We start from the raw sequence: 26,985 nt of genomic DNA, 5'->3' as shown, positions 1-26,985 counted from the left end.
AAAATACATGCATCAGTCATAACTTCCAGGTCTGAATAAGTTATAATAATAATAATAATAATAAAGGATGGCAATTTACAACAACATGAAAGTAGAAAACAATATATTACAATTTACAATTTACAATTTACAATTTACAATCTAACCTAAAACAAGTTTTTCCTTACCTTAAGAAAACACTGCACAGAACATACTTCCAGTAAAAACATGGCTAAAACAGCCACAATAACAGTCAAGACTCAAAGCTCATCAGCATCATGGGACTTCTTAAAAGGTTGATTCTTCTTGGCACCATGAATTGTTTCAGCAACCTTCTTCTTTGCAGCACCATACCCTTGCTTTGCCTTCTCCTTGGCCCAACTCAACTCGTCCACCGTCTCCCCCTCAACAGCCTCATCTTCAGTCAAATCCCAATCCTCAGCCACCTTCTTCCCTTGTTTTTGTGCTGCGGTTCGAACATCAGGAGCTTTATCTCCTACTGTTTCCCTTATATCCTCGACCTTTTGAGCAACATAATCTTTAGCCTCCTTCCCCTTCTTTGCCAAATAATCCTTTGCCTCTTTCACCTTCTCCGAATCCTTCATTTCTTCGCCTTTTTTTATCGCTGCGTCTTTCATCGATGAAGACTTGCTCGCAGTCTCCTGTGCCGCCTCTTTTGTTGTGTCTCGAACCTTCTTCCCGACCTCTTGGGCCTTCTCAACCGCTTCATCTTTGATCGACGAGGCCTTGTTAGCAGCCTCTTGTGTCAAGTCTCGAACTTTCTCCCCAGCTTGTTGGGCCTTCTCAACCACATCATCCTTGATTGACGAGGCTTTGTTAGCAGCTTTTTTAGCTGTTTCGTAACCCTTTTCTGTTGCTTCTCGGGTTTTCTCAACAGTTGCATCCTTCACATTTGAGGCCATGTTGCCTGCACCTTTCTTAGATTCGTATGTTTTTTCCTTTACTTGTTCACAAGTTCCCTTCGTCTTGTCGCAGGCTTTATTAGCAGCTTCCTGTGACTTGGTGTAGGCATCTCCGGCAGCATCAGATATGTGGTCTCCAGTATCTACACTCAATAACAATGCTTCAATGAAGTACATCAAGATCTTAAGTCTTAACATGTCAACTTCACCAACTGCGTACTCCAATATGTTAAGAGTATATCACAGAGGTCTCAACTATAAGTTTAAGTTTTTGGTTGAGTTGATTCCTCGACATGGTATCAGAAGCCAGCATGATAAGAGGTCATGGGTTCAAATCTCAACCACCCCTCATTTAAGTGAAATATACAACGCTTATGCGCATCCACACTTTCAGCCTAATAGGCTCTCGTGTGAGGGGGTGTATTAGAGTATATAACATATCATGGGGCCTCAACTATAAGCTTAAGTTTTTAGTTGAATAATTTTTTAACACTATATACTCCATTTGATTTAAGGAAAGACACGGAGAATATATTTCCATTGAGTGATAGTTGGTTGAGACTAAAAATAACAAATATTTGCTACTACAGAAAATACTTGGTTAAGATCAAGTAGCTTTGACTTGACACTAACTAGCTAATATATCAATTTAAGTTTCCTAGAAAATGTCAAATTGAATTATGTTAGGTTAGCAATTACTTCCTCTGGTTTTTGATAGATGATACGCTTCTATTTTTCATGCTATCCAATGCTTGATTTTAATTTTTAATATCTCTAATTTCATCCGATAAAAATTTAGAAAAGTCAGTATTATAAAAATATGCATTAATACAAAATTATATTTTATATTATATATAAAGAAATATATACCAAATAAGATGAGTTGATGGCAATTAATTAGGAAATTATAATTCTAAACTACGACGTCTAGGAATATGGTCTAGGAATTTGATGATCATGACACCCTAGTTTGGTAATTACAAATTCTTGTATTAATATAAAATTAATAAACAACGTTGTTTAGTTTCTACAAAATTAGAAAGAAAATTAAATTCCTGTATATTATTAATAAACAGGTCCTATATTGTTTATGTGCAATATTTGATACTTAAAGCCAAAAGCAATGCGAACTTGCGAAGCTGATTCTTGATGCGATGCAGAAGAAAGTTACAAGAAATGTTTATGTGCAATCTGTGATGGATACTGCCATTACTAATACTTTTATTTCTTTAAACATGGGCTACCCATAGGCTTGCTCGATGGTATGTGACACTGTGTCAAGGTTTGGCTTGAAGAGGGTCCAAGTTCAATATCCGATGTTTTGGATTGTTTAAAAAGAGTATATAATACTCCCTCCTACTCAACCTATGTCCCATTTACATTTTTCACACTTGTAGAAGCTCATTGTGTAAACTTAACAGTTATGAAAAGTTGATAACAATAATATTTGTGTTGAGACGAATGAAACAAAATCCTACTTGACTATATTTTAAGTTATAGATTAATAAGATATAATTTAAGAGTGATCAGTGAAAAATAACAAAAAAGTCAATGGGATAAGTACGAAAATAGAAAGAGTATATCCTATTTGCATATATTAAAAGTTTTAAGTTTATGGTTAAAGCCTAATCATATATTCTATTAATTTTACTGTATAATAGCAAAAAAGAAGTTTGATTGTGAGCATATCATTTGCCTTTTTTTCATTGGTTAGTATTAATAGATTTTAACTGATTTGCTTTTTTTAACACTTACTATATTTACAAATTTATATTTTCGGAAAAACTCATATATACATTAATGGATGCAATAAGTCACAATTATTCCAATTACATAGTTGTATGTAAATACACTGTTTAAAAAATTATAATAGAAAATATATTACTGTGTGAGAAGATTATATATTGTCTGATAAAATTCTAAAATTACACTGCGTAACACAACGGAATAAAATTGGAATCACACAATTCAGAAAATTATACTGCAAAATTACATTGTGTATAAAAATATACAACAATTCAGGAAATTACTTGAAATACATAATAACACTTTTTTCTATCAATTGTTATTTATAACTAAAATCACATAAAATTCAATTAATTGATCATTAAAATCAGTCATTTATATTGTTAGACTACCACAATTATAATTTTAAATTTTTGAAAAAATATGATCTATAGTTTGCAATCTAAAATTTTATTAAAATATTAACGTATTTAAAAATCCGTGCACTGCACAAGTTTCTATCCTAATATATTATATTTGTATACTCTATGGATGATTCTAGCCTCCCTCATTCCCATTAACCAAACTTTTGTCAAAGAACCAACTCAACTTAAAACTTAAGCTGATAATTAAAGCCCTAAAGTATATTATACACTCCAACAACTTCGCCACTATCTCAAACAAGTCCATTTACATCCCCAAAGTCCAAAACTAAGAAATTCGATTGTAAAAAATTATAATGCGGAAATAAAAATTAATTTGGGTTTTGAATACTTGGTTTGTATTAAATTATCAATGAGAGGAACACCTTTATACAAGAAATAAAGACTAAAATAAGAAAAATGAAATATTATCCTCAAGAAAACAAAATCATTATAATATAAAATATAAAATATTATATTATACTAATATTCTACTTTCCTACACTCCCCCACAAGTTTGGTCTTGAGATCACCGAGACAGATTTTGCCAAAAATATTCTTCAATGCTTTAGAGCCAATTGCCTTAAATAAAAAATCCGCTAGTCGATCTTTTGATTTTACAAATGAGATTTTGATAATCTTTTCTGCGAATTTTTCATAATTAATTTTCAACTTTTCAGATTTATATAAAAGATTATGAAATAAAATGAATGGTTTATTTTATTATTTGGGTCAAAGACTTGGACTTTGGGTTTGTGGGTTTTATAAGATATTTAATAAGATTTGGGAGGGAGGTTTGAGGCGTGGGTCATGAATGAGTAATTTGGGTAGGTTTTCTTTTTGAATTTTTGGTTTTTGTCTTTTGTGTGTACAAAAGCAAGTAGATGAAATATTTTCTGTTGCCCTAAATACTTCACATTCTTTCTCAATTACCACTTTTCTTACTTTCCTTGAGATTTGAAATTTGTTTTCCCAAATTAATTCTCTACTATTAATGACTCCTCTAAATTTGTTATCTGAATTTCAGCCACTACTGTCTGAACTCCGATGGTGGCTACTATTTCTGCCTGGTATTTTTTGCCCCTCATTTTTCTTATTTCTTTCTCTGTTTCTCTCATTAGAATTAAGTCCCTTCTTCTCATTATTTTCTGCCTTCAACTTAGCATGATTTGTGATGGTAGTAGAATCAATGACACTTAGCAAATTACCTGTATCTTTGTTAAGAATTTTTGAGTTTTCTTTTAAATCTTAATTTTGGTTTGTTTTTTCTAGTTTTTGATTTTCTGAGGGATTAAATCCCGATAATGTCTTTTCTACCATACTTCTCCTCCTCGCGACCTCACGCTGAATGGTCTCATCAATAGGAGGTAGCGATATTGGTCCAAAAATAAAGTGGATTCTTGTCCATAAATCTCGAGCGGAGGTAGTGTAGTCAAGAAAATATTCTACAAGGTCTCGATCGATATTGTTGATGATCTATGAGATCGCCATACAATCATTTGGACCCATTGTGGATTTATGGTGGATGGAGAGATGACGGTGATATGGTTGAGCCTTCCCCAATCACCTGTTTTCATTTGTGTACAGGACGTGCTATAATTTTGGTAGCTTAGTTTTTCAATTTGGATTGGTTGTTCAAATTTTTGGGTCATTTTTGAAAAGTTCAAACATTTGTTCCATTTGTGACATGAAAATTATGGTCCTGATTTTGTTTTGTTTTTGATTTGGTTTGATTGGTTTTATTTTGATTTGGTTTTTATTTAAATCAATTTTGGTCGATTATGATCGATGATTAAATACTGATAAAGTTTTTCTGTCCAAGAAAACATTACGGCGCTGACACCATATAGAAAATGGTAATGCAGAAATAAAAATTCATTCGAATTTTGAATATTTGCGATTTGTATTAAATTATCAATAAGTGGAAGACTTTTATTTATACAAAAAAATAAGGACCAAAAAAAATATTACGAAATATTAAACTTAAGGAAACTAAAACACACTAATAAAAACTATAAAATATAATATTATACTAATATTCTGCTTCCTCTAAGTCAATAGTCACCGCATACAAAGGATGCCCTGAATTTTTTCAACAAAAAAAACATAGCCACTTCTAATGATTCAATCACACATCTTATTATAAGAATAAAATGAATAATAGGAAAAATTCACTACCTAAGTAAGATTTCAAAAATCTTATGTTCACATAATATATAAAAATCCCATATTTAAGGTGAGAATTTTAATTTTATATTTTCCAACAAGATATACGTTAGAATTTAAAAATATTATGCATTCATTTAATTACCATAATTCTTTTTTTTTTTGCCCACATCTTGATAGAAATGTAAATACTATTAATTATATAGTTAAGTGAATAAAACAAATAAAAAATGAAATGCAAATAAAATGGAACAAAGAAACTAATAAATAATTAATGGTAGCAGTTCAATGAAACTATACAAGACAAGTGAAAACAATACCATTAATAACTTGGTGAATCTTGTCATTCACCTCCTCAACCCCTTGTTCTTTGTGTTCATCATGTTTCAACCCAAGACCACTCTGAATTTTGTCCTTAGCCCACTGGATCCACGACCCGCCACCACCGGCCTCCTCGAACACCTCCTTCCCAACTTGACTGGAACCTTCATCTGCTGCTTCATGATTTCCCTCCATCTTATTGGTGGCCACCCTTCCTCCGCCCGATGCTATCGAATAATTGCACTCCACTGTCTCCACCATGGCGGCAACCATTACCACCACCACCATCACTAGGATAATTGCTTGAAATTTCATGGTTTTGCCCATTTTGTTTAATTTGCTTGTATATATGAAGATAAATGATGAAACTTGAAAACTGTAACGGTGTGCAGTTGTAGGAATGAAATGGAATTGGTGATAAAATCAAATAGGAAAATAAGGAATGAAAAATAATCAAATATATAAAGGAATTGGTGTTTACGTGTTATAGAGAACTAGACACTTGTCAAGTAATTGGGTTTTAATTTTGGTGCTTCGTGGCTTCATGGTTCTATTACACCTTTGCAATTTACAAATGCAAAAGCTAATCTACGCCTCGAAAATGTACGTAAATAAGAACTATAACATGATGAAAGAATAATTAAAAAATAAAATAAAAAAAATAATATAATAAATTTAGGCCGTTATTAAAAGTTGTTATATTTTTTATTATATTGCCATCTTTTATATATATATTGAAATTTTAAGTTGGCTCTTAATAGCTTGTCAAAACTTTATCTCTCTAACATCCCTCTAAAAATAATCACCGCACTAAAATTCAATATTGAAATACTATAACAATTGAATATGATCACCAAAATGTTTTGGTAAGCATCGATAATGATTGTTAATTTAAAAAAATTTGTTTGTGTATAAATTTGATATATGTTTACTCTTTTGGCCATAACTTTTGATAGCAAAATCAAATTAATGCAATATTTGTGACATTAGAACCTAGACTTCAAGATCTTTCCAATGATATATTATATGCCCAATTCCGATAACTGAGCGAGAAATGACGAACACTTAAAGTTTGCTTGTGTTTAAATTTGATACATGTTTAATTTTTTAGCCATAACTTTTTATAGAAAAATTGCATTAATGCAAGGTTTGCGTAATTAGAAACTAGACTTTAAGAGCTTTCCAACGATATATTATAGGTCCAATTCTAATAATCGACCGAGAAATAATGACCATTTAAAATTTACAGTGACTTTTAGCATATTCAGTCGCGTAAAACACTCAACCGGACCACGGTATTGTCGCGTAAAATACGCGACCGGACCGCGGTAGAGTTTAAACCCGACTCCGCTAGTAGTGCTTGGTGAAATTAATTATTGACTAATTAAAAGGAATCATAAATTAAAAAGTCACAAAAAAAAAACTTATCAGCGTAATTTTTAAAAACATTATTTTATTACTCCATTCGTTCATTAATGATATTTCCATAAGAAACATTTACGTGAATTAAAAAAAATAACATCTTTATAGTAGAGATATTATTTTATTGAATACTCCCTTCGTTGTCTAATGTTTTTGACAAATATTTAGAAAATAAAATATATCCATGTGAGATCTCGTTAGATTCATCTTAATGTATACTTTTTATTATGTGTTTTTATAATTTTTTATTATGTATATTTAGAGATATAGAAATTTAAAATTTGCTTTAAAAACTGTGAAAAAATAAACGAGAAAAACAAAAAAAAACGGAGGGACTAATAAATTTGATAAAAGAAAAGTGGGACCATAAATATAAAAAAATATTAAAAAAAGGCCAGTGAAAAAAAATATGGGGATCATAACTAATAAAAAAATATTTTTGTAAAGTTAGTGGAAAACATGTGGGGACCATAAAAAATATAAAAATGTTATAATAAAGTGGGTGGGAGATTTATAGAGAACATAAGTATTATTAAAATATGAAAATGAGGATGAATAAGATTATTTTTATAAAAAATAAATGAAAATATTCTTTTTGGAGTACTAATTAAAAAGTGGATTTTATAAGTGTTTGATTAACCTATAAATAAAAAGTCAAAATATAAAGTGATCCAAAAATGTCGACAAAAACGGTTTGCAAAACACACCTACTGAGCACACGTAAATACTCCTATAAGGAATAGAGTATTCGTATCAAGTCCAATTACTACCAGTCTTCCGACTACCGCACTATTTTCGGAGTTTCCCACAAATTTGTCCTCTTATAACGCCTATTCCGTTGTTCGATCAACATTAACATTTATTAGGGTTTCTCTTTCGATATCTCTAACTGCGTTTATTTTCTCTTTCTGGTTGAAAATTCCATCATCGTCATTCATCAATTTTACATAGAGGAACTATCAACTTCGGAGTTGGAATTGGAATTGGAATTGGAATTGAGATTGGAATCGAAATTTCAATCAAAAACAAAAATCACCTGTAAAATCTATGTTTACATATGACGGACTAAATCTATGTAAATTTGATCTTTTTTGGTAGTCGTTGACGAACAAGTACGTAATGAATCTAAACATTGCTTTCCACTGCAGATTTGCTTAAAATCTGGAGTGAGTGTTATTACATACCCTAATTACTTGTCACCTGTTTGAATTTGTGATTTGAAATCTAAACCTTAACTGATCTATATTTTCTGAACGATTTTCTTAGTTTTTGTTACAAAAAAAAAAAATTAGTTTTAGGTACTTTTTGTTTAAAAGAAATCTAAACAGTTTCTTGTGAATTCTCCAAGAAAATTAGGGAACAATGATGAAAACAGTAGTATATGAAGGTGAAAATTTTCTGGGAGAAGTAGATGTATATTTTGAGAATAAGAATAAGAACAATATAGAAATAATATTGAAGAAGGGGATAAAGATAAGTCATTATACAAACGAAAGTAAGAGATGTTCTCCACTATCTGTACTACATACAATCACCAGTAATGGAATTGGTGCACCTTACTTCAAATTGATGGAGTCTTCAAACAACAAGATGCATGATTTTCAACAAGAGCAAAAATCTCAGCTTTTTGCTTTGCACGCCAATTGTCTCAATGATAACAAGGTAAAACCCTTAATTCCACATCAATAAAAACAATTAAGATGGGACATGATATGATTTTTTAATATTAGATCATTTTAGACATTAATACATTGACATCATTAAAAATAACATAGTACTTAATTGAAGCAGTTACGTAAACTGAATATTGTTTTTAATTGTTATCGGGTAAGTTGTTGAATTTTGAGTAGTAAAGTTGCGTTTATATCAGACCTTTCTAACTAACTCGCTACAGGGAATTACGTGTGTTATTGTGGTAATGAATTGTTCTTGTAGGCATCAAATTTTATGTAATTGAGAGAAAAGAAAGTAAAATTGGAATGTGGGTGGGCTTGAACCAATTAACATTGTTGGGAAGAAATACCAATTTGTTTAATTTAATTTAACTTATGAATCAAATATAAATACATGAACTTGATGTATAAATGAAAAATTGAGCTAACTTATGGTTTAGTGACTTGGATTAGAGTGTTGTTCAGTCTTGGATTAGGCGCCCTACCCTCATGCATTTTGATTGTTTTAGTTGTGATGATGAATCTTAGTTGATTTTCGCAGACTGCCGTAGTTCTTCATAGTGAGCAGGAGATACACTTGGTGGCAATGCGTTCGAGAAGAACAAATGGTGTAACTGTAACCCCTTGCTTCTGGGGTTTTTGTGTAATGCCAGGATTATATGAGTCTTGTCTTGGGTTGTTAAACCTCAGGTGTCTGGGCATTGTATTTGACCTTGATGAGACCCTGATTGTTGCAAACACACTCCGGTCTTTTGAGGATAAAATCGGAGCCTTGCTTAGGAAAATAAGTGTGGAAACTGACCATGAAAGGATAGCTGGTATGGCGGCAGAAATGAAACGCTTTCAGGAAGATAAAGCTTTATTGAAGCAGTATGCTGAGTCTGATCAAGTACTAGACAATGGGAAAATTCATAACATTCAAGCAGAAGTAGTTCCAGCTCTTTCTGACAACCTCCAAACAGTTGTCCGCCCCCTTATTCGGTTACAGAATAAAAACATTGTTCTTACTCGAATAAATCCTAAGGTATTTCCTCAGTTCAGATAGTATATATGGAATTGGCCGATATCACCTTGTAATCGGCACTTGCTGGTATTTTTATGTCAATGAATTCATATGCTTAACTGCTGTATGCATTCAGAATCCCGATACAAGTGTTCTTGTAAGGCTAAGACCTGCATGGAATGAATTGCGCAACTATTTAAGTGCCAGAGGCCGGAAACGCTTTGAGGTTTATGTTTGTACGATGGCTGAACGAGAATACGCTCTAGAAATGTGGAGGATTCTTGATCCAGACTCAAATTTGATAAGTAGTAGCGAACTACTGGATCGTATTGTCAGTGTCAAGTCTGGTAAGAGCTAGTAGCATACTTTGTGAAATAGCTCTTATAATGTTTCATGGCCACATTTACTCTTTGGTGTTCGCGGACAAGAGGATGCAAACTTGTCATTTTAGTTATTCTTTTTCTTTTCTTGTATTGTGGTGTTAATTTTCATGATTTGATGTTTGATAGGATCAAAGAAGTCATTGTTTAATGTTTTCCATGGAGGAATTTGTCATCCCAAAATGGCTTTGGTCATTGATGATCGTCTAGAGGTGTGGGATGAGAAAGATCAGCCTCGTGTCCATGTGGTTCCCTCATTTGCTCCTTATTATGCTCCCCAAGCTGAGGTATGCGCCAAAGCAGTTAATAGAGTCATTAATAGCTGAATTTCTTTTGTGATACTTACCTGTCATTCTGACTAGATGAATCTCTATTTTTTAGGCGAACAATACCATCCAAGTTCTGTCTGTGGCTAGAAATATAGCATGCAATGTCCGTGGTGGTTTTTTCAAGTAAGTAATTCGGAAAATTTTTTATCTTTTCTATGCTTTCTCGAATTTGGAGCATGGATTAGTCTTAATAAAGTTTTGATCTGCATAGTTTCATGTTATCATTTTTCTCTCGCTTAAATCTAACATGGGTTTTTTCAGAGATTTTGATGAGAGTCTGTTGCAACGGACTTCTGAGGTTTTGTTCGAAGATGATCCTAAAGATATCACTTTGCCACCTGATGTGAGCAATTATTTGGTAGCAGAGGTATTAGTGTTTCCTTTATTTTCTTTCCTATTTATTTGTTTAGCATTCTAGCCTTTGTGAAAGACCGAGTCATTTTAGTTATTTGGTTGATTTGTTTTGGTGCCTTAGCGACAATGATTGTTGTGTAGACGCTTGTTTTCTTGGCTATGTTTTTACTATCGTGGTCTGCACTGTGCAGAATAAGGGCTTTGGTTTTAATGGAAATGAAGAATTAACTTGTTTCAATGGGATGGCGGATGTGGAGCTTAAAAGAAGGCTTAAGGTAAATTTGCTGCCATTGGAGCTTCCATTGTACCTTTCTCTGGGTGAAATTCTGATTGGGAAAATATTGGACCTTGCGCATCACTGTTTTGAGCCTCAATGATATAGTCGTAATTGGCTTCTTTGCCTTATATTTTCTTGCTATAGTTGCTCATATGGTGATGAACTGTTTGGCTTTCCTTTTTGTCAGGAAGCAGCAATATCAGCGTCATTTCCTTCTGTAACTTCTTCAAATACCGTCAATTTTGATACTAGATTGACATCATCTCTTCCGTTCGCTGTTACTACTCCCATGATAACACCACAGCCTACACATCAAGCGTCAATTACTCCTCTCCGTTCTAATCTGTTCTCACAAGAAGGGCCTTTAGGTAGATCATTGGGTAACATCGGTCCTCTGGACATAGGTCTGCAGAATTCCCCCGTGTGCAAAGAAGGTGAAATACCTGAATCTGAGCTTGATCCTGATACACGGAGGCGGCTTCTCATTTTGCAGCATGGGAAAGATACGAGAGAAAACATACCGAGTAAGCCTCCATTTTCAGTAAGACCCACAGTTCAAGCACCCGTTGCAGGCCCCAGTCCCGGCCCAGCTTCATTCCATGGTTCTGTTCTAGGTCCTGTTTCTTGGGTGCAATCACGTGGAAACTGGTTTTCAAATGAGGAGCACACGAGCACAGGTCGTCTGAGTCGACTAGGAACTACAGAGTTTCCTATACCTCCTGATGTACTTATTGAGAAGCAGCGTCTACCTGTCTCTAATCCTCGGAAAGTGGACAGTTCAGACTGGTCTGATCGTACTTCTATTGAAAAACAAAGACTTCCCAGAGAGGTATGTTTTATTTGATTCCTTACATCCGTATTTCTTGCTTAGTAACCAAGTACATACACTATTTTTATATCAAGTACTATAATTTTTTGCATATACATTGATAATTCAAATATTTGATTGCACTCTTTTTCTTCATCTCTAGGCTTCTCGCAGAGATGATAAATTGCGGTCAAACTATTCACTGTGTAACTATCAGTCATTTCAAGGTAACAAGGAACTTAAGCTAAAATTTTGTATTTGATTGTAAGGAAATTGTATTAAAATTTTTGGTTGGTTTTTGCTTTGTGATGATTTGGAAATATTTCAAGGTAACAATGGAAGTACTTTGAGCCGATTTGCTTCGAGAAACAAGGGTTTTGAAGTTGAGTCTGAACGAAGCAGTTCATTATCTCGGATTTTTTTAGGTGCTTTACATGACATTGCAATGAAGTGCAAAACAAAGGTAATCAAAGATTTTTTCTTAGAAGAATGTATTTCTCATGTTTCTTTTAGCCCAGTGATTTAAATATGCATTTTTGTTTGTCTTTTTTTTCTTCTGTAGGTTGAGTTTAAGTCAGGATTGGTTGCTTCCCAGGAGTTGAAGTTCTCTATGGAGGTTGTCTATCAATCTTACGGCATAAATGATCATTTTGGTCTTCTCTTGTAGTGCTTGTTTTCCATGATGATTTAAAGTTGTTTACATCTTTCTGATGCTTTTTTATAAGCACTTGTTCAAATGTCCTGGTCACTGTCACATGATTCACTAATCACCTTGCGAATCACGAATTAAAAAAAATGAATTTTGGTCCGTTTTGGGCTATTTGGGGTCATTTTGAGCGAGTCACAAATCTAAAACCGAATTAACTTGCGAATCAGGTAACACTGAATCTGGTTTCCGGGAAAAAATTTCCATCGTCCATAGATCTTTCATCTTAAAGTATATATTGCCTTAGCTGCCTAAAACCTGCATATACCATAGCTTTGCTGTTACGACTTGACATAAAAGCTGACATTGGTAATCTTACATGTGAACATCAAAATTCTCCGTTTTCGAGTTAGATTTTTCTCTGTCATTGTTGCATTAGAAAGATCCCAAAAATCACAGTCTAAAGTATTCTGTGTTCATCTATCTGAGTGACTTTCAGTTTTTGTTATCTTATCTTATGGGCATTACTTAAGCTTGGTTAGATCTTCTCGGGGCTGATAAGGTCATTGAAACTATTTTTTTTCCCTCTGACTGGGACTGATTGTTCATTTTCCTTCTAAAATATCATCTTTCAACTGTTCACACAATTTCTTTGTAGGCTTATTTTTCAGGAGAAAAAATTGGTGAAGGAACTGGTCTACGCAGAAGGGAAGCCCAGCAGCGTGCAGCAGAGGCTGCTATGATTAATTTGGCCGGTAAGATTGCCTGAAAGGTATCTATGATGAACTTGGGAGTCGGTCTTATTGGCCGCAACTTCTTTATTTCTTTTGATATCCAACCCTACCCAGACCCCTAATAATAGTTTCTATGAACGGGATATACCGGGTATCATGATGATGATGACGTAGAAGTACTGGTTCATCTTTTTTAGTGTGATCTATTGATTATTCTGAAATTTGAGATTTGTTATTTGCAGAAAGATATTTGGTTTACTCAAATTCTGATACTAACGCACCACAAAGTGATACTAGTAGGGGTCAGAGTGCAAGTGATGTAAGATTTGTAAGCGACACGAATTCTCATGTTGATTGCCCTTCAAGAATAAAAGAGACGGTAGCGCCTTCATCTGAGCCCACCAGGCTAGATGATTCTCATGTAGATGGTTCTAAGAACTCCGTGGGTTCAACTTCCGTTCTGAAAGAATTGGTGGGTATCAGTTATTTTTTTCCCTCTAATTACGCCTTATCCTCTTATCTTTATTGAAAGATCTAGAGTCTAGACTTACAAATATAGATGGTAAGAAATTAGAATGAATAGAGAATAAGAATATATGTGGACAATCATTGGAATTGATATATTGGTTCATGTAGCCGACCCTAATCTTTTGTGATTAAGGCTCTGGCATGGTTGTTGTTGCCTCTTATCTTTATGATCAAGTTATTCACTATTTTTATTTTATTTTCAGTGCACAAGAGAAGACCTCACTGTTAATTCTAAAGATCAGTCTCCGACTTCAACTAATCCAGTTGTTTTAGATCAAATACATGCCGAGGTAATGATACTAACGTTTGGAAACTAGTAAATTTTGATTGATTTTCTCCGCCCATCAGGGAACAATGCAAGTATATACGCTTTTTATTTATTTTTAAAGATGAGATAAAATATGTGATTGGATTTTCCCTAATGGCCCAACTTAGATTGGGTGAAGGGAGATGGAGATTGTGTGTCTCCGAGGGCTTCTAGGACTGAGCTCTGCTTGTATTTGGCCCCAGTTAAATATGATCTCAATAATGTGACCATGTAATAGATCTGATTAGCTGAACGTTTACATGTTTTTATTTAAACTGTTACGTAGGTGGAAGTAAATGGGCAAGTTGTTGGGATGGGCATTGGATCGTCATCGGACGAGGCAAACCTGCAGGTAGGAACATTTTCTCTTTCGCTCATTTTCAATTTCCATAATTTGGAGAATTGTATCGTTTTCATTGATCATTATCTAAAAATCTGCTAAAGCATTTATTTGTTTTTGTCAGGCTGCTGAGCCGGCTCTTGCAAGTCTTAAATCCATGCTGGGTCATTTTACTAAACGTCCAAGATCTTCGCGGTTAGTACCCTTAAACGCTGCTGTCTAACTTAGTTTAGTTTTGGCCAGTCCTTTATTTTGAGTAGTTTCTGGTATCATTGGAAGAGTTGAGAAAAAGATATTGAATTGAAGCAAGGCGGTTAAAGTTGAGTTCTTGTACGCTTCTTTTTTTATCATAGAAATTCCAGGCTTGGCTCTGACTCTGAGAAGGGTTCTACAGGTTGCCTCATGAGCTGTGAGTTGCGTAGAGGTGTTCAACGGGCCGGGTCGGGGCAGGTCATCTCAAATGTTAAACGGGGCGGGCCAAAGTCTGTTTAAATCTGACCCACTTTGATGCGTTTTTTAAAAGTTGATAAAATAGTTTTTTTATCGTACTTTATGGTCTGCTGGGTCGACCCACCTATCTACATAATAAATATATTAAAATATAAAAAATGGTAAAAAAAAATTTCAACCAATTCCTATAATTATCCAGCCCGACCAGATCCTTTACACTTAGGCTTGTTAATGACCCGACCCGTTATTGACCCGTTAAAATGTGACCCGCACTGTTGAACACCTCTAGAATTGCGCTGTGATATCATTCTATTATAGAAGTATTAGAGTTCCCTTACAGTGTTTTCATGTAAATTACAGTTCGGTAGAAGGAATGCCCAATAAACGCTTGAAGCAGAGTATTTGCAGGGTGTAGACCATATGCCATTTTCAAGCTATTCAATGAATGCATCACATGTGCCTTGAAATTGATAACAAACCTCGCGTAATTTTTGTGCTCGTATGGTGTGGCTGGTATACATCAGGGCCACACCCTAAAATGCTGGGTGCACATGCCATGATTTTGGTTCCTCGTTCATTCTTCTGAGGCTCCAATCTTCCCCATCAGCTTTGCAGGACCGGAGGATACAGATATGTGAGTCTGTGACAATATAAAGATTCGGCTAGGCGAATCTTTATATTGTCACACATCTGTATCTGCCTGGCCGAATCTTTAAGGAAGCCAGCAGCATCGATCATTAACACACTGATGGGCCAGTGGCCCAGTGCCATAATATGCTTTGTAAATATAAAAACATTATAGCTAGTATAGTTCATGTATTATTTTCTGCATGATTTGCAAGAATCAGCAGAATTATATACAACACTGCCCCTTTTCCTTTGAGCATTAGCATAATTGATGATTAATCTATGATTGTTTAGATCTATTTTTAATTTTCATTTCATCACTAATCGAAGGAACCGGCACAAAAAGATAACAGATGTTATGCATACTCTTATTGTCACAGGCTTGAAGAATAAAGATAATGAATTGTTTGTAAAGCTGTTTTTTTTATCAAAATTATTACAAAAATTATTATAGATCATTTTCAAAAGTAAAAAATTTGAAGTTCTTCAAAAGTAATGTAGAGCACTAGTCTTTTTCTAAAAGTTATTCTATTTTGTAGTGGTGAATCTATACTCTATAGAATGATCATTCCTAAGTGTTATTGGATTCTGTTATGCAATTTAATAAAAAAATTTTTTTGTCAAATATCTTCAAAATCTATGGTACCATATTATCAGGTAGGCCAAAAAGAGCAGGGAGGCAGCGTTAGGTGAAAGTCAAATTTATTCATTTCGTAAAAAATATTTTTTTAGTTATTTTTAAAAGCATTTAATATTTTTATAAGACAAATAATAAAGTAGACGATAAAAATAAAAAGTTATAATTGAGAGAAATAATAAGTTTGTAAATAAAATTTAAAAAATGAAAACATTTCCAAAAAGTATGGTGCAAAATGACTAAAAATAGATTACTTTATGCTAGAGGGGTTCAAAACAGATACGATGACTCAAAATTTATCCGACCTTGTAAACTAACCTGATTTGATCCGACTTAAAAAATAATTTACAATTATATAAAAATAATATGAGTATAAAAACCGATTTCAAATTCATACGAATTAACTTGATGATCCAAATGAACAGCTTTCAAATTGAGAAGAAGAAAGACTAATAAATTATATAGAGGACAATTTTAAAATAACAGTCTTAAAAGTATTTCCAAGGCTACAGGTCCAAAAGCAGTCGTATAAGGCTCACCAGCTTCGAAGTACCATTAAGAACTCCCTAATACTCTGAACACATAGAGAGAAAATCCATCATTTTGAAATCTTGCAAGCTCCATAATCTAAATCAAGGTGAGAAAAACGAAGAAAAACTTCAAAGTCAATTATTAGTCTTAAGAAAAAATTCTTCAGAAATGTCTTCTTCATTCGACAATTTCAGCAATGAAGGCGATGATCTACAAACTTCTGATCGACCATTTGACGATGGTTACACAGGTTACGATCCTCGTCTTCCTTCACAACGTTTCGATCCTTCTTCTTTTAGCACTACTGAAGATTTCTCTGCTGTTGAGGAGGTGATTGTTGAATCTGAAGTAGTTGATAATTCGCCAATGCATTTCGGTGGAAACCCTAGCTTTTTGGAAACTCCGTTTAGTGATACGATTCCGGTTGTGAATGGGAATGGAAATGGTTATGACGGTGGTGATGATGATGGTGGAGTTTTTGCATCTGATGGTCCTGTCCTTCCTCCTCCTGATCAGATGCACGAGGAAGGTTTTGCTCTTAGTGAGTGGCGGCGGTATGTAAAGTTTTATCTTTAGTTGGATCTTGAAGAATTTGGTTTGATTATTGTTAGATCTAGATTCTGATTTTGTGCGTCTGTTTTGAATTTTGTTTGTGGTAATTGGTGTATTGTGTTTATTTGTTTGTTTGATTTAATTCTTTATGATGACTAGAACTATTAGAGCTGTGGATCTTCCCTAATCAATAACTTATAACATATACACAAAACAGTATACCACTAAAGTCATGTGATTACAGCTTTAGCATTTTGATGATGAGAAACTTTGGATTAATATCAGTTATTGATTTATAGATCCATATCAAAACACATGAATGGTGGCAATGTTATAGAATTGGTTTTTAATCAAGTGACCGGACCATGCCTAGATTCTCCCCAACAAAGAAAATCCGCAATGAAACAAGATTTTGATTTTCACTAATCATGTGTGTTAGATATTGATTTGAGCAAATCATTAGCTAATATCAACTCTGATTTTACAAAGAAAATCCGCAATGAAACAAGATTTTGATTTTCACTATCATGTGTGTTAGATATTAATTTGAGCAAATCACTAGCTGATATCAACTCTGAATTTACCTAGAATAATAGAATGTTACTTGTTTTTTTAGACGCAGAGATACAATTGAATTTGACGTAACAACTTGTGATTTTAAATGTTATTAAGTTGGATATTTTGTGAACATATCTTGATCAGTTAGGTATAAGATTGTGTATATCTCTGCCTTTGCAGAGACTGCAACGGCAGGATTTGTACATGGTAGTTGTTCAGTTCCTTTTTTGTCAATAAGGTAATAAATCTTAGGTGTAGGAAGTTTTGTTAGATTCACCGTGAGCTTAATTGTCGGATATGTTTGTTGTACCTACATTGGAAAAGTTGTTGATGCATGATGCATCTTTTGATACGATGTTTTTGTCAAAGTGATACATGGATTTCTGTGTATGGATTTGTAATTGATTCCTTGACAAGAATTTTTATCCTTGCTAAGGGATAGAATAAATGATTGGAAGCATAACGTTATGAGAAATTCAGGTTCTTTAGAAGGTATCTTTTATCAATATTTTGTTTTTAAATATTGGAGTGGAAAAGGACTAAGGGAAATGATGGCTGAATAAAGGAAAAAAGTAAGGCATGTAATAGAAAGACATGGCATTATTTATCCAAGAAGGAATATCGTTCCTTCTCTAGAGGAAATCTATAGAGTAAAAATAAGGCCGCATCGCATCGTATCGTTCGCATTGTAAAGGTTTTCAAAATAAACGAACTGATCTTTCCTGCGTTGTAAAGGTGTGTAAAAAAACTGTATCAAGGGATATCTTATAGTTTTGACCAAGATTTAGGCGCTATGATAACCGTATGACTCTCATTACCGCATTAGCGTTTCATTACTGCAATAGGGACCATTACCACATTTTTATACTATGAGTGGAACTCATGAATCCTGGATATACACTATTTGAAAATTTGAAAATTATTAAAGGAAAAGGATCTTACTTTCAAAAGAACATAGCCTAACCTTGTGCATGGTTTTCTCCATAAGAGATAAATTGTAACAAAATCAGAGAAGAGGAAAGATGGTAATGAAATACCAACTTTTATGGATTGTTCTGTTGACCAATGACCAATGGGTTGGAGTCACTTGCAACATGTTACTAAAAGGATCTTGAATTGAAAACAGGGGAATTAATATTAGTCGAAAATTAATGTCAAATGATTTAAACTTTCTTCATATTTCACAAGAATTATTTGATTAATGTCCGTACTTCCACCAAATAAATTTTACAAATCTTGTTCACCAGAAAATATAAAAGATGAGATTAATTGAAAGTCTATTCTTTTATAAGGGTACCTTAATTGAATTTAGGGTTAGCTGTTTAATGATTATGCATAAAGTACTCAAAGTAGGAACTGAACAGGATAGTGTAGTGTCAGAAGGTTCCATCACACATAAATGCACAATAAGTTATAAACTGCTATGTGATATGTTTTTCCAAAAAAAGTAGATAACACCTTTTAATTTGACGGTTTGTTCATTTTCTTTGATTTGTTGGCAAGATTTTTCTGACCTCCCAATGTGCAATCCCCTCAATCCAGCCCTTAAATGACCGTTAGTCATACGTTAATGCAACTCCCAACAGATCACACCCAATTTGCCTGTCCCTACAGAACCTCATTCTGCTATAGGGCATCTCCTTCAGTTACATAATGGCTTTTTCTGATATTAGATAGGATGGTATCAGTTATAAAAGATTTTGTTACATCTTTGAAGATTGATAGGAGGGAGGAAGTGTATGATAACTTGCTAGCTAATTAGTATGCCCGAGAGAGATTTGACTTGAAATAGATAAAGAGGATAGGGAGTATGGAAGAGAGAAAGAGTGCACCATTTTTCGGAAGTTTCGATGTCTGACAATGTTGGTACAAGAATTTCGGAGGGAGGTGGAGGAGCTCAACCTTTTTTGTACATCAGGAGGATTTTGTTTTGCAGCTTCATATTTCTAGTTTTGTCCATTATAACATTATTATTATGAGATGTTTTTTGGAGTTCGTGCTCTTGTAATTTTTAACTCGCGTTTGAAGGTTTTTAAGTTAACTCCTTGTTGAAGGTCAATACAGTAGTAGACTTAGGATGCTTTTGACCGTCACTATTGACATTTCATTGTTTCTTTTGTCTAATCGGATTTTATAAAGAGTATCCCTGAAAAGTGGTTTCCTTTCTATTAATTGTGATTTTGATTGGTAATAGGAAATTCTCATAACCCCTTTCGATTTTGTTGTGTTGAGAGCAATGACATTGTGCTGATATTCAAATTGGTGATGGGAAGTTATGATAACTCTTTGATGTTAATTGTTCATAGACAATATTAGCATAGGAGCATTGGACAAATACTATGTGGAAGTGGTGCACTGGTGCCATTTATTGTAGATGAAAAGTGGTGCATGATGCTTTGTATTTTTAATACTCTTATTATGACGAATCTATGATGTGGTATGTAAGGCCATCTTCGTGCCTTTTCCCTCTTTTCCAACATGATTGTATAGTCCCCTATGGTGCTTTCTTACAAAACTCACAGTAAAATCCATATTTTATGTGCCTGGTATGATGATTCTAGTTTTTGCAAATGAAAAACCTCGAGATTATATTTGGATGGTGGTTGTGGTGCAGTGAAAATGCTATTAGGCTGGAGGAGAAGGAGAAGAAGGAAAAGGAAATGAGAATGCAAATCATTGAAGAAGCTGAGGAATACAAACGTGCATTTTTTGAGAAGAGAAAACTCAACACTGAGACCAACAGAAACAACAATAGAGACAAAGAGAAGGTATTTTTTTCTATATACTCCGTTACACACCTTCTTTATAGCCACTTGCACCCTTTCTTCTTTTAGAATTCTTCATTGGACTTGGCATTGAGCAGGTATACTTGGTGAATCAAGAGAAATTCCATAAAGAGGCGGATAAACAGTACTGGAAAGCTATAGCGGAACTCATTCCTCACGAAGTTCCTACTATTGAGAAGAGAAGAGGGAAGAAGGAAGACGATAAGAAGCCATCAATCACTGTTGTACAAGGTCCTAAGCCTGGGAAACCCACCGACATGTCAAGGATGCGACAGATACTGGTTAAGCTGAAGCATACACCCCCATCTCACATGATTCCACCTAAACCAGAGCCTGCCAAAGACGGAAAAGACAGTAAGGGAGGGAAAGATGCCAAATCAGGAAAAGATGCAGCAAAAAACCCTGCCGATCCCGTCAAAGAAGCCACTACCAACTATCCTCAGAAGTCTGAGGAGGAAGCACCAGCAGCTGAACAGCCAACCACAGAAGCTGAGCCTGTGGCAGCTGCTTGATTATTCGTCAATACATTTGTCCGAATGTTCATCCGTTTTGTTTGCAGCGGCATCCAGCTCTCAAACTGTTTGGGTTTCACCGCTTCATTCATCATGAAGGAAGAGAATGGTGTATCATTGTTCCATGCTTATAATTGTCAATGAGACTTGTGTCTTTAAGTGTAGAATAATTTCAATTCTTTACTTTTTTCTTAGAGGGAGTTTTTTCATTGATTTTTCGTGTTTGTTTCAACAAAAACTGAAGCATATTGCTCCTTGGATGCATTTTTCTGTAACAATACCAATTTGTTTATTTTATTGTAGCCAGTAAAATGGTGAAATCTTAACGCGTTTTCATTTGGTGATTACTACATTAAATTCCTCTACCCCTTGAAATTGCTGCATCCCGCAAATCAAAGTAAGAGCTTTCAAAGGAACGGAAGAAATTAGCTCTTTGATCTTTAACTTTCAATCTACAACATTCACAACTTTTGATCAAATGGTGCTAAGAAGAAAGGATGGAAGGAGTAGAACTTAAGAGTTAGAATGTGTTCTTGAGTAAGAATTCCAACAGAAACCCTACAAAAAGCATGATACATCTTGGCATGTTCCAAGTTATCCTTCAATCCAGAAATACTTCTGCATCTTTCAGTTTCTCTTTAAGATACAAAAATAATTATACATCATTCGAATATTAAAAATATACAAAAAAAAAAAAAAACCTAATTACGCATCAGTCCTTTCTTTACACCATACAGAGGAGAGTTAAAAAAATAATGCATTGATAGTAGCTAGAATAAATTAACTATCAATTCTCTTCCTATGGATTTATAGAGAAAAAAAAAAAATATATATATATATATATATATATATATATATATATATATATATATATATATATATATATATATATATATATATATATATATATATATATATATATATATATAATTACAAAGGCGTACCATAACCAATGAGACTATACGTTGAAGAAACAATGAAAGAATTCTACGAACTGCATTCTTCATCTGGGAGTAACTTCAGTGATGATGGTGAAGGGAGCAGAGCTAAAATGAAGAGAGCTCGAACCAACAGACGCCTTCTCTTTCTGGGTACCACCAGTATCAGGAAAAAACCCTGGGGCTAATAACTGCTTCTCGTTCAATCGTGCTTTTGTAGACATCATTTCGATGACCTGACTCATTAGCGGTCTTCTGTGAGCACTTGCTTGGGTGCAGAAGAAAGCTACTTTTATGAACCTTAAAGCCTTGTCTTCGGGGTATTCTCCCATTTCCGTATCCACTAACTCTAACAATCTCCCTTCCTCGTACAATTGCCAAGCCTATCATAAGAGAATTGGATCATTTACGTAAAGTAGATAATTCGTGAAATGAACTAACCAAAAAGCCTCCCGATTCTTAAATAGCTCGAGTTCAACGGAGTCAACCATATCGTTTTTAAAGTTCTATTCTAGCGAGAGCCATTTATTCTTAAAATAAAATTGGATCATTGTATTTATGTTTTTGGACCATTTGGGTTTATCTATGATAAAATTTCTTTCAAAGCCTGCCTAGGCAAGAGCCATTTATTGTCATTGGAGTAATGAAACGTTAAGTAGAGCATTCACGTGGAAAAAGTTGTTCTATCTAGGTGAGACTAGGGACCCACAAGTTACGCCATATGTAGCGTAAAAAAAATGGCATATAATAGAAAAATAGCAAATGATGAAGACCAAGGGGTGATGAAAATTCACATACCCATTCGAGAAGAAGTTTATTTTCTCTGCCCCAATTTGACTTGGAACTGCTTTGGCCACTAATGACTTCAAGCATAAGTACGCCAAAGCTGTAAACATCTGCCTTCATTGTCAGATGACCACCCATAGCATATTCAGGTGCCAAGTAACCCCTGCATCAGAATTCAAATATAAGTAACTGTACCATTCAAGGTTTTTCTCCTTATTCTCACTTGTCTCGAGGGGACGGGGAAATGTGTGAGGGGGCATAGAGAACCAATGTTCAGGCAAGAAAAATGGATCAATAACACACAAAATCTAGACCAGTGTCACATGATTCGCTAATCTCTCTCCGAATCTCGAATCGAAAAAAAACGAATTATGGTCAGTTTTGGGTTATTTTTGGTCCATTTTGAGTGAATCTCGAATCGAGACATGCGAATTAACAAAGAAATCATGCGACCCTGATCTAGACATAAGATTCTTCCTGATATTCATGTTTACCATCATCATTTACTTCAGTTCTTAGCAATGTGCTTCTAGCACACAAAATTTTGGACCTGTAGCAGCCGGCTAAAACAACTGACTTAATAATTAGCAAATCAATCAATACTTTTAGTTGTATTTGTGTAACAAATTCTATAATTGGAAAAGTTACTAGAAGTTTATACTTCAATTCAACAGCTTTCTAAAATAGTAAGTTGGATTCCTTAAAACACCCAAACTTAGGTGAAGTGAAAGTAAGAGAACAAAAATAAGACAAGTATTGTACAGTGTATATTGTAAATTCATGTCGTATCCTTAAATATGTGTGGCTGAGACTATTAGACAAACCAAACTGAGGGGACTGGATGCAATACGCTTGTTAAGTTGCATATGAATACAATCGTCACATTATAAGCAAGAAATATCCCTTTATAAACTAATGGAAGCATGCATGATTTTGGACGAAAAGGTTGTTTGAAAGGCAAGAATAATGAATACATACGTTGTCCCAGCTATTCTAGTACTGATATGAGTGATATCATCCGGAAAAAGTTTAGCCAACCCAAAATCTCCGATTTTTGGTTGAAAGTCTTTATCAAGAAGTATGTTACTCGCTTTGATATCTCTGTGCACGATATGTGGCACAAGTTCTTCATGAAGAAAAGCAAGAGCCTTTGCAGTACCCGAACATATAGCCGATCTTTTATCCCAATTCAGTCGACTACGGTCACTGGTATAACCTAAAAGAACAACAGTTTTAACAATCCCATGGCTCTTAAGATTTACGACTATTAAAGAGTGTTCGACATCTTAGAAATTGTGACTTTACCTGTTAATGCACGATCAAGACTGTTATTTACGGCATATTCATATACTAAGATGCGGTTAGATCCTTCAATACAGCATCCAATCAACTCAACTAGGTTTGGGTGCCTCACATTCGCAATAGTATTGATTTCGGTCAAAAATTCACGCACACCTTGCTTTGATTCAGCAGAAAGTGTTTTTACAGCGACATTCAGCCCGCTTTTCAGAATTCCCTAACCAAAAGCAGCTTGCTTTATATAAGTAACAACTAACAGGCACTTGGGAGATATCCAGAATTGTAATAGTTGGACGTCATCCGATAACTAAGCACAAGGAAATCACAATACCTTGTACACTGTTCCAAATCCACCACGCCCGATCTTATTGCTCAAACTGAAATCGTTCGTTGCTATTCTTAACTCATTGTAGTGGAATTGTCTGATATTATCAAGTAGTTGTCCTGTTCACAAGAATAGAAGAAATTTTATCGCAAAAGAAGAAGGTATGTAATTGTGCAAAAACAAAATGGAACCGTAGACTCCAGAGTATCAATGTGAAAGTTATATTGAAAGCTATAATATGCGACTACGTAGCTAAATTGCTAATTCACACAATCACAACTCGTCACACGAATTTGAAAATTTCCAAGTTCCGAAGTAACATTCACTAACATATAGACTACGAAAAAAACTAGAACTACTTGCTAGTTGCAAATGGGAAATGAACCAGTCTCCTAAGTCCTGACATGACGAAGCCTCACTACTATACTACCTTAATCGTGACCCACGCCCCAAGAATACTCCTATAATGGCTCCAAAAAATACTAATCTCTCGTAAAATAGACCTCATTTGGCTTTTGCTAGCCCGACTTTGACCACAATGACTAATAACATGTTAGCTATCAACAAAGCTTGTCTAACGAAAACACATCATAGCTCAATATGGCCTATTATTCTAGAATAGAGGAAGTAATAATACTCCTCTTCTCATTTTCAAGCACATCTTTACTTATAAATTAGAATGGCTTATAATATAATTCTATATTTTCATGACACACATGCAAGACGTGAGATTATTTAAGAAAAATCGAAAGGTGGATTTACTTTCAGCGGATTGACTAGGTTGGATTAATAATGTCAATTTTTCCCTATTTTTTATTGTTATTCCTTGACATGGTATCAGAAGCCAACGTGACAAGAGGTCACGAGTTCGAATCTCAACAACCCCTCATTCAAAGTGGAATATTCGGCGCATATACACATTCATACTTCTAGCCCAATGGGCTCTAGAGTGAGGGGGCGTGTTAAGAGTATATAATATATCTGGGGCCTCAACTATTAGCTTAAGATTTTAGTTGAGTTGGTTCCTTAATACTTACGGTTTTTGGGGTGAAAAAAATTATATAGGGACACAAGATTGACCATTACATCCCTCTATCAAATGCTATAAGTCACAAGTCAATGCATTTGAGACCAAGATACCTTCTCCCACCCCAAAAATACATCATCAAAGTACCTTCAACCACCAAAGTCACGAGTCATGAGACATTATTAAATGTGCAACAACAAAAGACACAAATACTAAATAAACTCGAACAATCTTCACAGGAAAAATAGGGACAATAGTACAATACTGAGTACAACTGTAGCCTTTCGATCTGATGAAATTGCTACATTTCCGGGTCTAGTTCAAGAGTATTCTAATGAAATGCAGCAATTTCAATGAGACGACATCGATAAGTAAAAGATGAAAGGAAACAAAACAGATTTTTTACCCTCAAATTCTCTGCTATGTAGGGAAGAAGTAGAATTCTTCTGGGAAAATGGGTTTCCAAAGCAGCCACAGCTCATATCTGTAAAAAGAAGGCACAAATGAGACAAGATAATAAAGACAAGAACCAACCAGAAACTAAAACAAAGATTTAAACCCAGAAATATTAACAGAGAATATTCTCCAAATCTAGAGATTCAAGAATCCAAATTGGTCTTTGAAGAGTAGTTCACATGATTAGCAACATAAAGCATCATGAAATTATTAGCCAATTATTACCAAAAATAATTATTTCTTCTGAAATTTTGGAAAAAGACAGGAAATTTCACTCCAAATCATACAAAAGAACAAGAATATAACTTTTCTAGGTATTCCTACCCAACAAAACACAAAATTCAAAAAATATATAAATTTGCATGCCCATATTTAAAATGAAGTAAAATTCAAGAACAACCTAATATCAAAAAACAGTAAACATCAACAATTCTATGTTGAACAGATCTATAATTTTTTTATAAAAAAAAAACCCATTTACCATAAGCAAAATTCCAAGCCTTTAAACAAACAGTAATGGAAAAAAAATGAATATTAAAAAATTTATTACCTCAAATTAATAAAATTGATGATGATGACAGTACCATTAAAAGAACTTAAACAATTTAATCAAGATTTGGCAAGTTTTTTTGTCTTTCTAATGTGTATGCAAATTAAATAAAAAAGAATAAAATAACCAACTTAATGAAATCAAATGAAGTATTAGCTAGTAGATGGGTAGTTAACAAGAGTTTGTATATAAAGGGCAGATGATATTTATTTCTTTCTTCACAAACATGTCGTTATCTTGAGCTGGCGTAGGAGAGAGAATATTGGTCATCAGAGAAGAAATAAGTTGGGGTTGGCCGAAGGGTCATCATGTTTGTGTGGTTTAATGAGGGAAAATTTTCACTCGTTTATACATTTTCTTTTTCAAAGTTGTTACACTATTTACAGTTCAGGCCAGCAGAATCACAGTTCATTGTGATTCTTGGTCCATTTTTGTTGGTAAATTTCGGATTGATATATGAGATAGAAGCATGAGCAAACTCCATAGTCACTCATAAGTCATTAAACTATTTTTCCGATTCGGTGTTAAGTTAGAAAATCGATAGGAGAAATGATCGAATTAATCCACGTATAGGTGGTGTCCTATCATGCACTAGTAGATTTAGCATGATGTCA

The 26,985-nt window shown here is 34.2% G+C and overlaps 4 protein-coding genes across 4 annotated transcripts; 2 read left to right on the top strand and 2 right to left on the bottom strand.

Annotated features, from left to right (window-relative positions):
- Positions 1-210: 210 nt before the first annotated feature.
- On the bottom strand, positions 211-5,753 carry LOC130814444 (late embryogenesis abundant protein D-29-like). Its single transcript, XM_057680499.1, has 2 exons — positions 5,536-5,753; positions 211-1,045 (listed from the first exon to the last, which is right to left on the bottom strand). The coding sequence occupies exons 1-2, from the start codon at positions 5,729-5,731 to the stop codon at positions 240-242; spliced, it is 1,002 nt and encodes a 333-aa protein (XP_057536482.1). The 5' UTR covers positions 5,732-5,753; the 3' UTR covers positions 211-239.
- Positions 5,754-7,685: 1,932 nt separating this feature from the next.
- Positions 7,686-15,978, top strand: LOC130814443 (RNA polymerase II C-terminal domain phosphatase-like 1). The gene is made up of 17 exons (XM_057680498.1): positions 7,686-8,620; positions 9,173-9,655; positions 9,771-9,981; positions 10,144-10,301; positions 10,396-10,466; positions 10,605-10,710; positions 10,889-10,972; positions 11,162-11,803; positions 11,946-12,009; positions 12,112-12,245; positions 12,345-12,398; positions 13,087-13,183; positions 13,405-13,634; positions 13,894-13,980; positions 14,284-14,349; positions 14,462-14,532; positions 15,148-15,978. Exons 1-17 carry the CDS (start codon positions 8,321-8,323, stop codon positions 15,200-15,202), a joined length of 2,913 nt encoding a protein of 970 aa, XP_057536481.1. The 5' UTR covers positions 7,686-8,320; the 3' UTR covers positions 15,203-15,978.
- A 568-nt stretch (positions 15,979-16,546) lies between these two features.
- LOC130814441 (clathrin light chain 2-like) lies at positions 16,547-21,316 on the top strand. The gene is made up of 3 exons (XM_057680497.1): positions 16,547-17,136; positions 20,307-20,460; positions 20,556-21,316. Exons 1-3 carry the CDS (start codon positions 16,751-16,753, stop codon positions 20,988-20,990), a joined length of 975 nt encoding a protein of 324 aa, XP_057536480.1. The 5' UTR covers positions 16,547-16,750; the 3' UTR covers positions 20,991-21,316.
- A 587-nt stretch (positions 21,317-21,903) lies between these two features.
- Positions 21,904-26,775, bottom strand: LOC130814440 (cold-responsive protein kinase 1-like). Its single transcript, XM_057680496.1, has 7 exons — positions 26,372-26,775; positions 25,772-25,849; positions 24,345-24,457; positions 24,020-24,230; positions 23,693-23,930; positions 22,727-22,877; positions 21,904-22,311 (listed from the first exon to the last, which is right to left on the bottom strand). The coding sequence occupies exons 2-7, from the start codon at positions 25,845-25,847 to the stop codon at positions 21,994-21,996; spliced, it is 1,107 nt and encodes a 368-aa protein (XP_057536479.1). The 5' UTR covers positions 25,848-25,849; positions 26,372-26,775; the 3' UTR covers positions 21,904-21,993.
- Positions 26,776-26,985: the final 210 nt, after the last annotated feature.

Source organism: Amaranthus tricolor, chromosome 6 (genome assembly GCF_026212465.1).
Source record: "Amaranthus tricolor cultivar Red isolate AtriRed21 chromosome 6, ASM2621246v1, whole genome shotgun sequence".
Taxonomy (NCBI): Eukaryota; Viridiplantae; Streptophyta; class Magnoliopsida; order Caryophyllales; family Amaranthaceae; genus Amaranthus; species Amaranthus tricolor.
Note: the sequence above shows the minus strand (reverse complement) of the source record. Positions and strands in the feature narration are given on the sequence as shown.

Coding starts and splice junctions, on each gene's coding strand:
- LOC130814440 (XM_057680496.1), bottom strand. CDS start 25,847: ATGAGCTGTGGCTGCTTTGGAAACCCATTTTCCCAGAAGAATTCTACT. Junction 24,458..25,771: donor ACATAGCAGAGAATTTGAGG/GTAAAAAATCTG, acceptor TCTTGTGAACAG/GACAACTACTTGATAATATC. Junction 24,231..24,344: donor GATTTGGAACAGTGTACAAG/GTATTGTGATTT, acceptor GCTTTTGGTTAG/GGAATTCTGAAAAGCGGGCT.
- LOC130814441 (XM_057680497.1), top strand. CDS start 16,751: ATGTCTTCTTCATTCGACAATTTCAGCAATGAAGGCGATGATCTACAA. Junction 17,137..20,306: donor GCTCTTAGTGAGTGGCGGCG/GTATGTAAAGTT, acceptor GTTGTGGTGCAG/TGAAAATGCTATTAGGCTGG. Junction 20,461..20,555: donor ACAATAGAGACAAAGAGAAG/GTATTTTTTTCT, acceptor GGCATTGAGCAG/GTATACTTGGTGAATCAAGA.
- LOC130814443 (XM_057680498.1), top strand. CDS start 8,321: ATGATGAAAACAGTAGTATATGAAGGTGAAAATTTTCTGGGAGAAGTA. Junction 10,711..10,888: donor GCAATTATTTGGTAGCAGAG/GTATTAGTGTTT, acceptor TGCACTGTGCAG/AATAAGGGCTTTGGTTTTAA. Junction 13,981..14,283: donor TAGATCAAATACATGCCGAG/GTAATGATACTA, acceptor ACTGTTACGTAG/GTGGAAGTAAATGGGCAAGT.
- LOC130814444 (XM_057680499.1), bottom strand. CDS start 5,731: ATGGAGGGAAATCATGAAGCAGCAGATGAAGGTTCCAGTCAAGTTGGG. Junction 1,046..5,535: donor GATTCACCAAGTTATTAATG/GTATTGTTTTCA, acceptor TATTGAGTGTAG/ATACTGGAGACCACATATCT.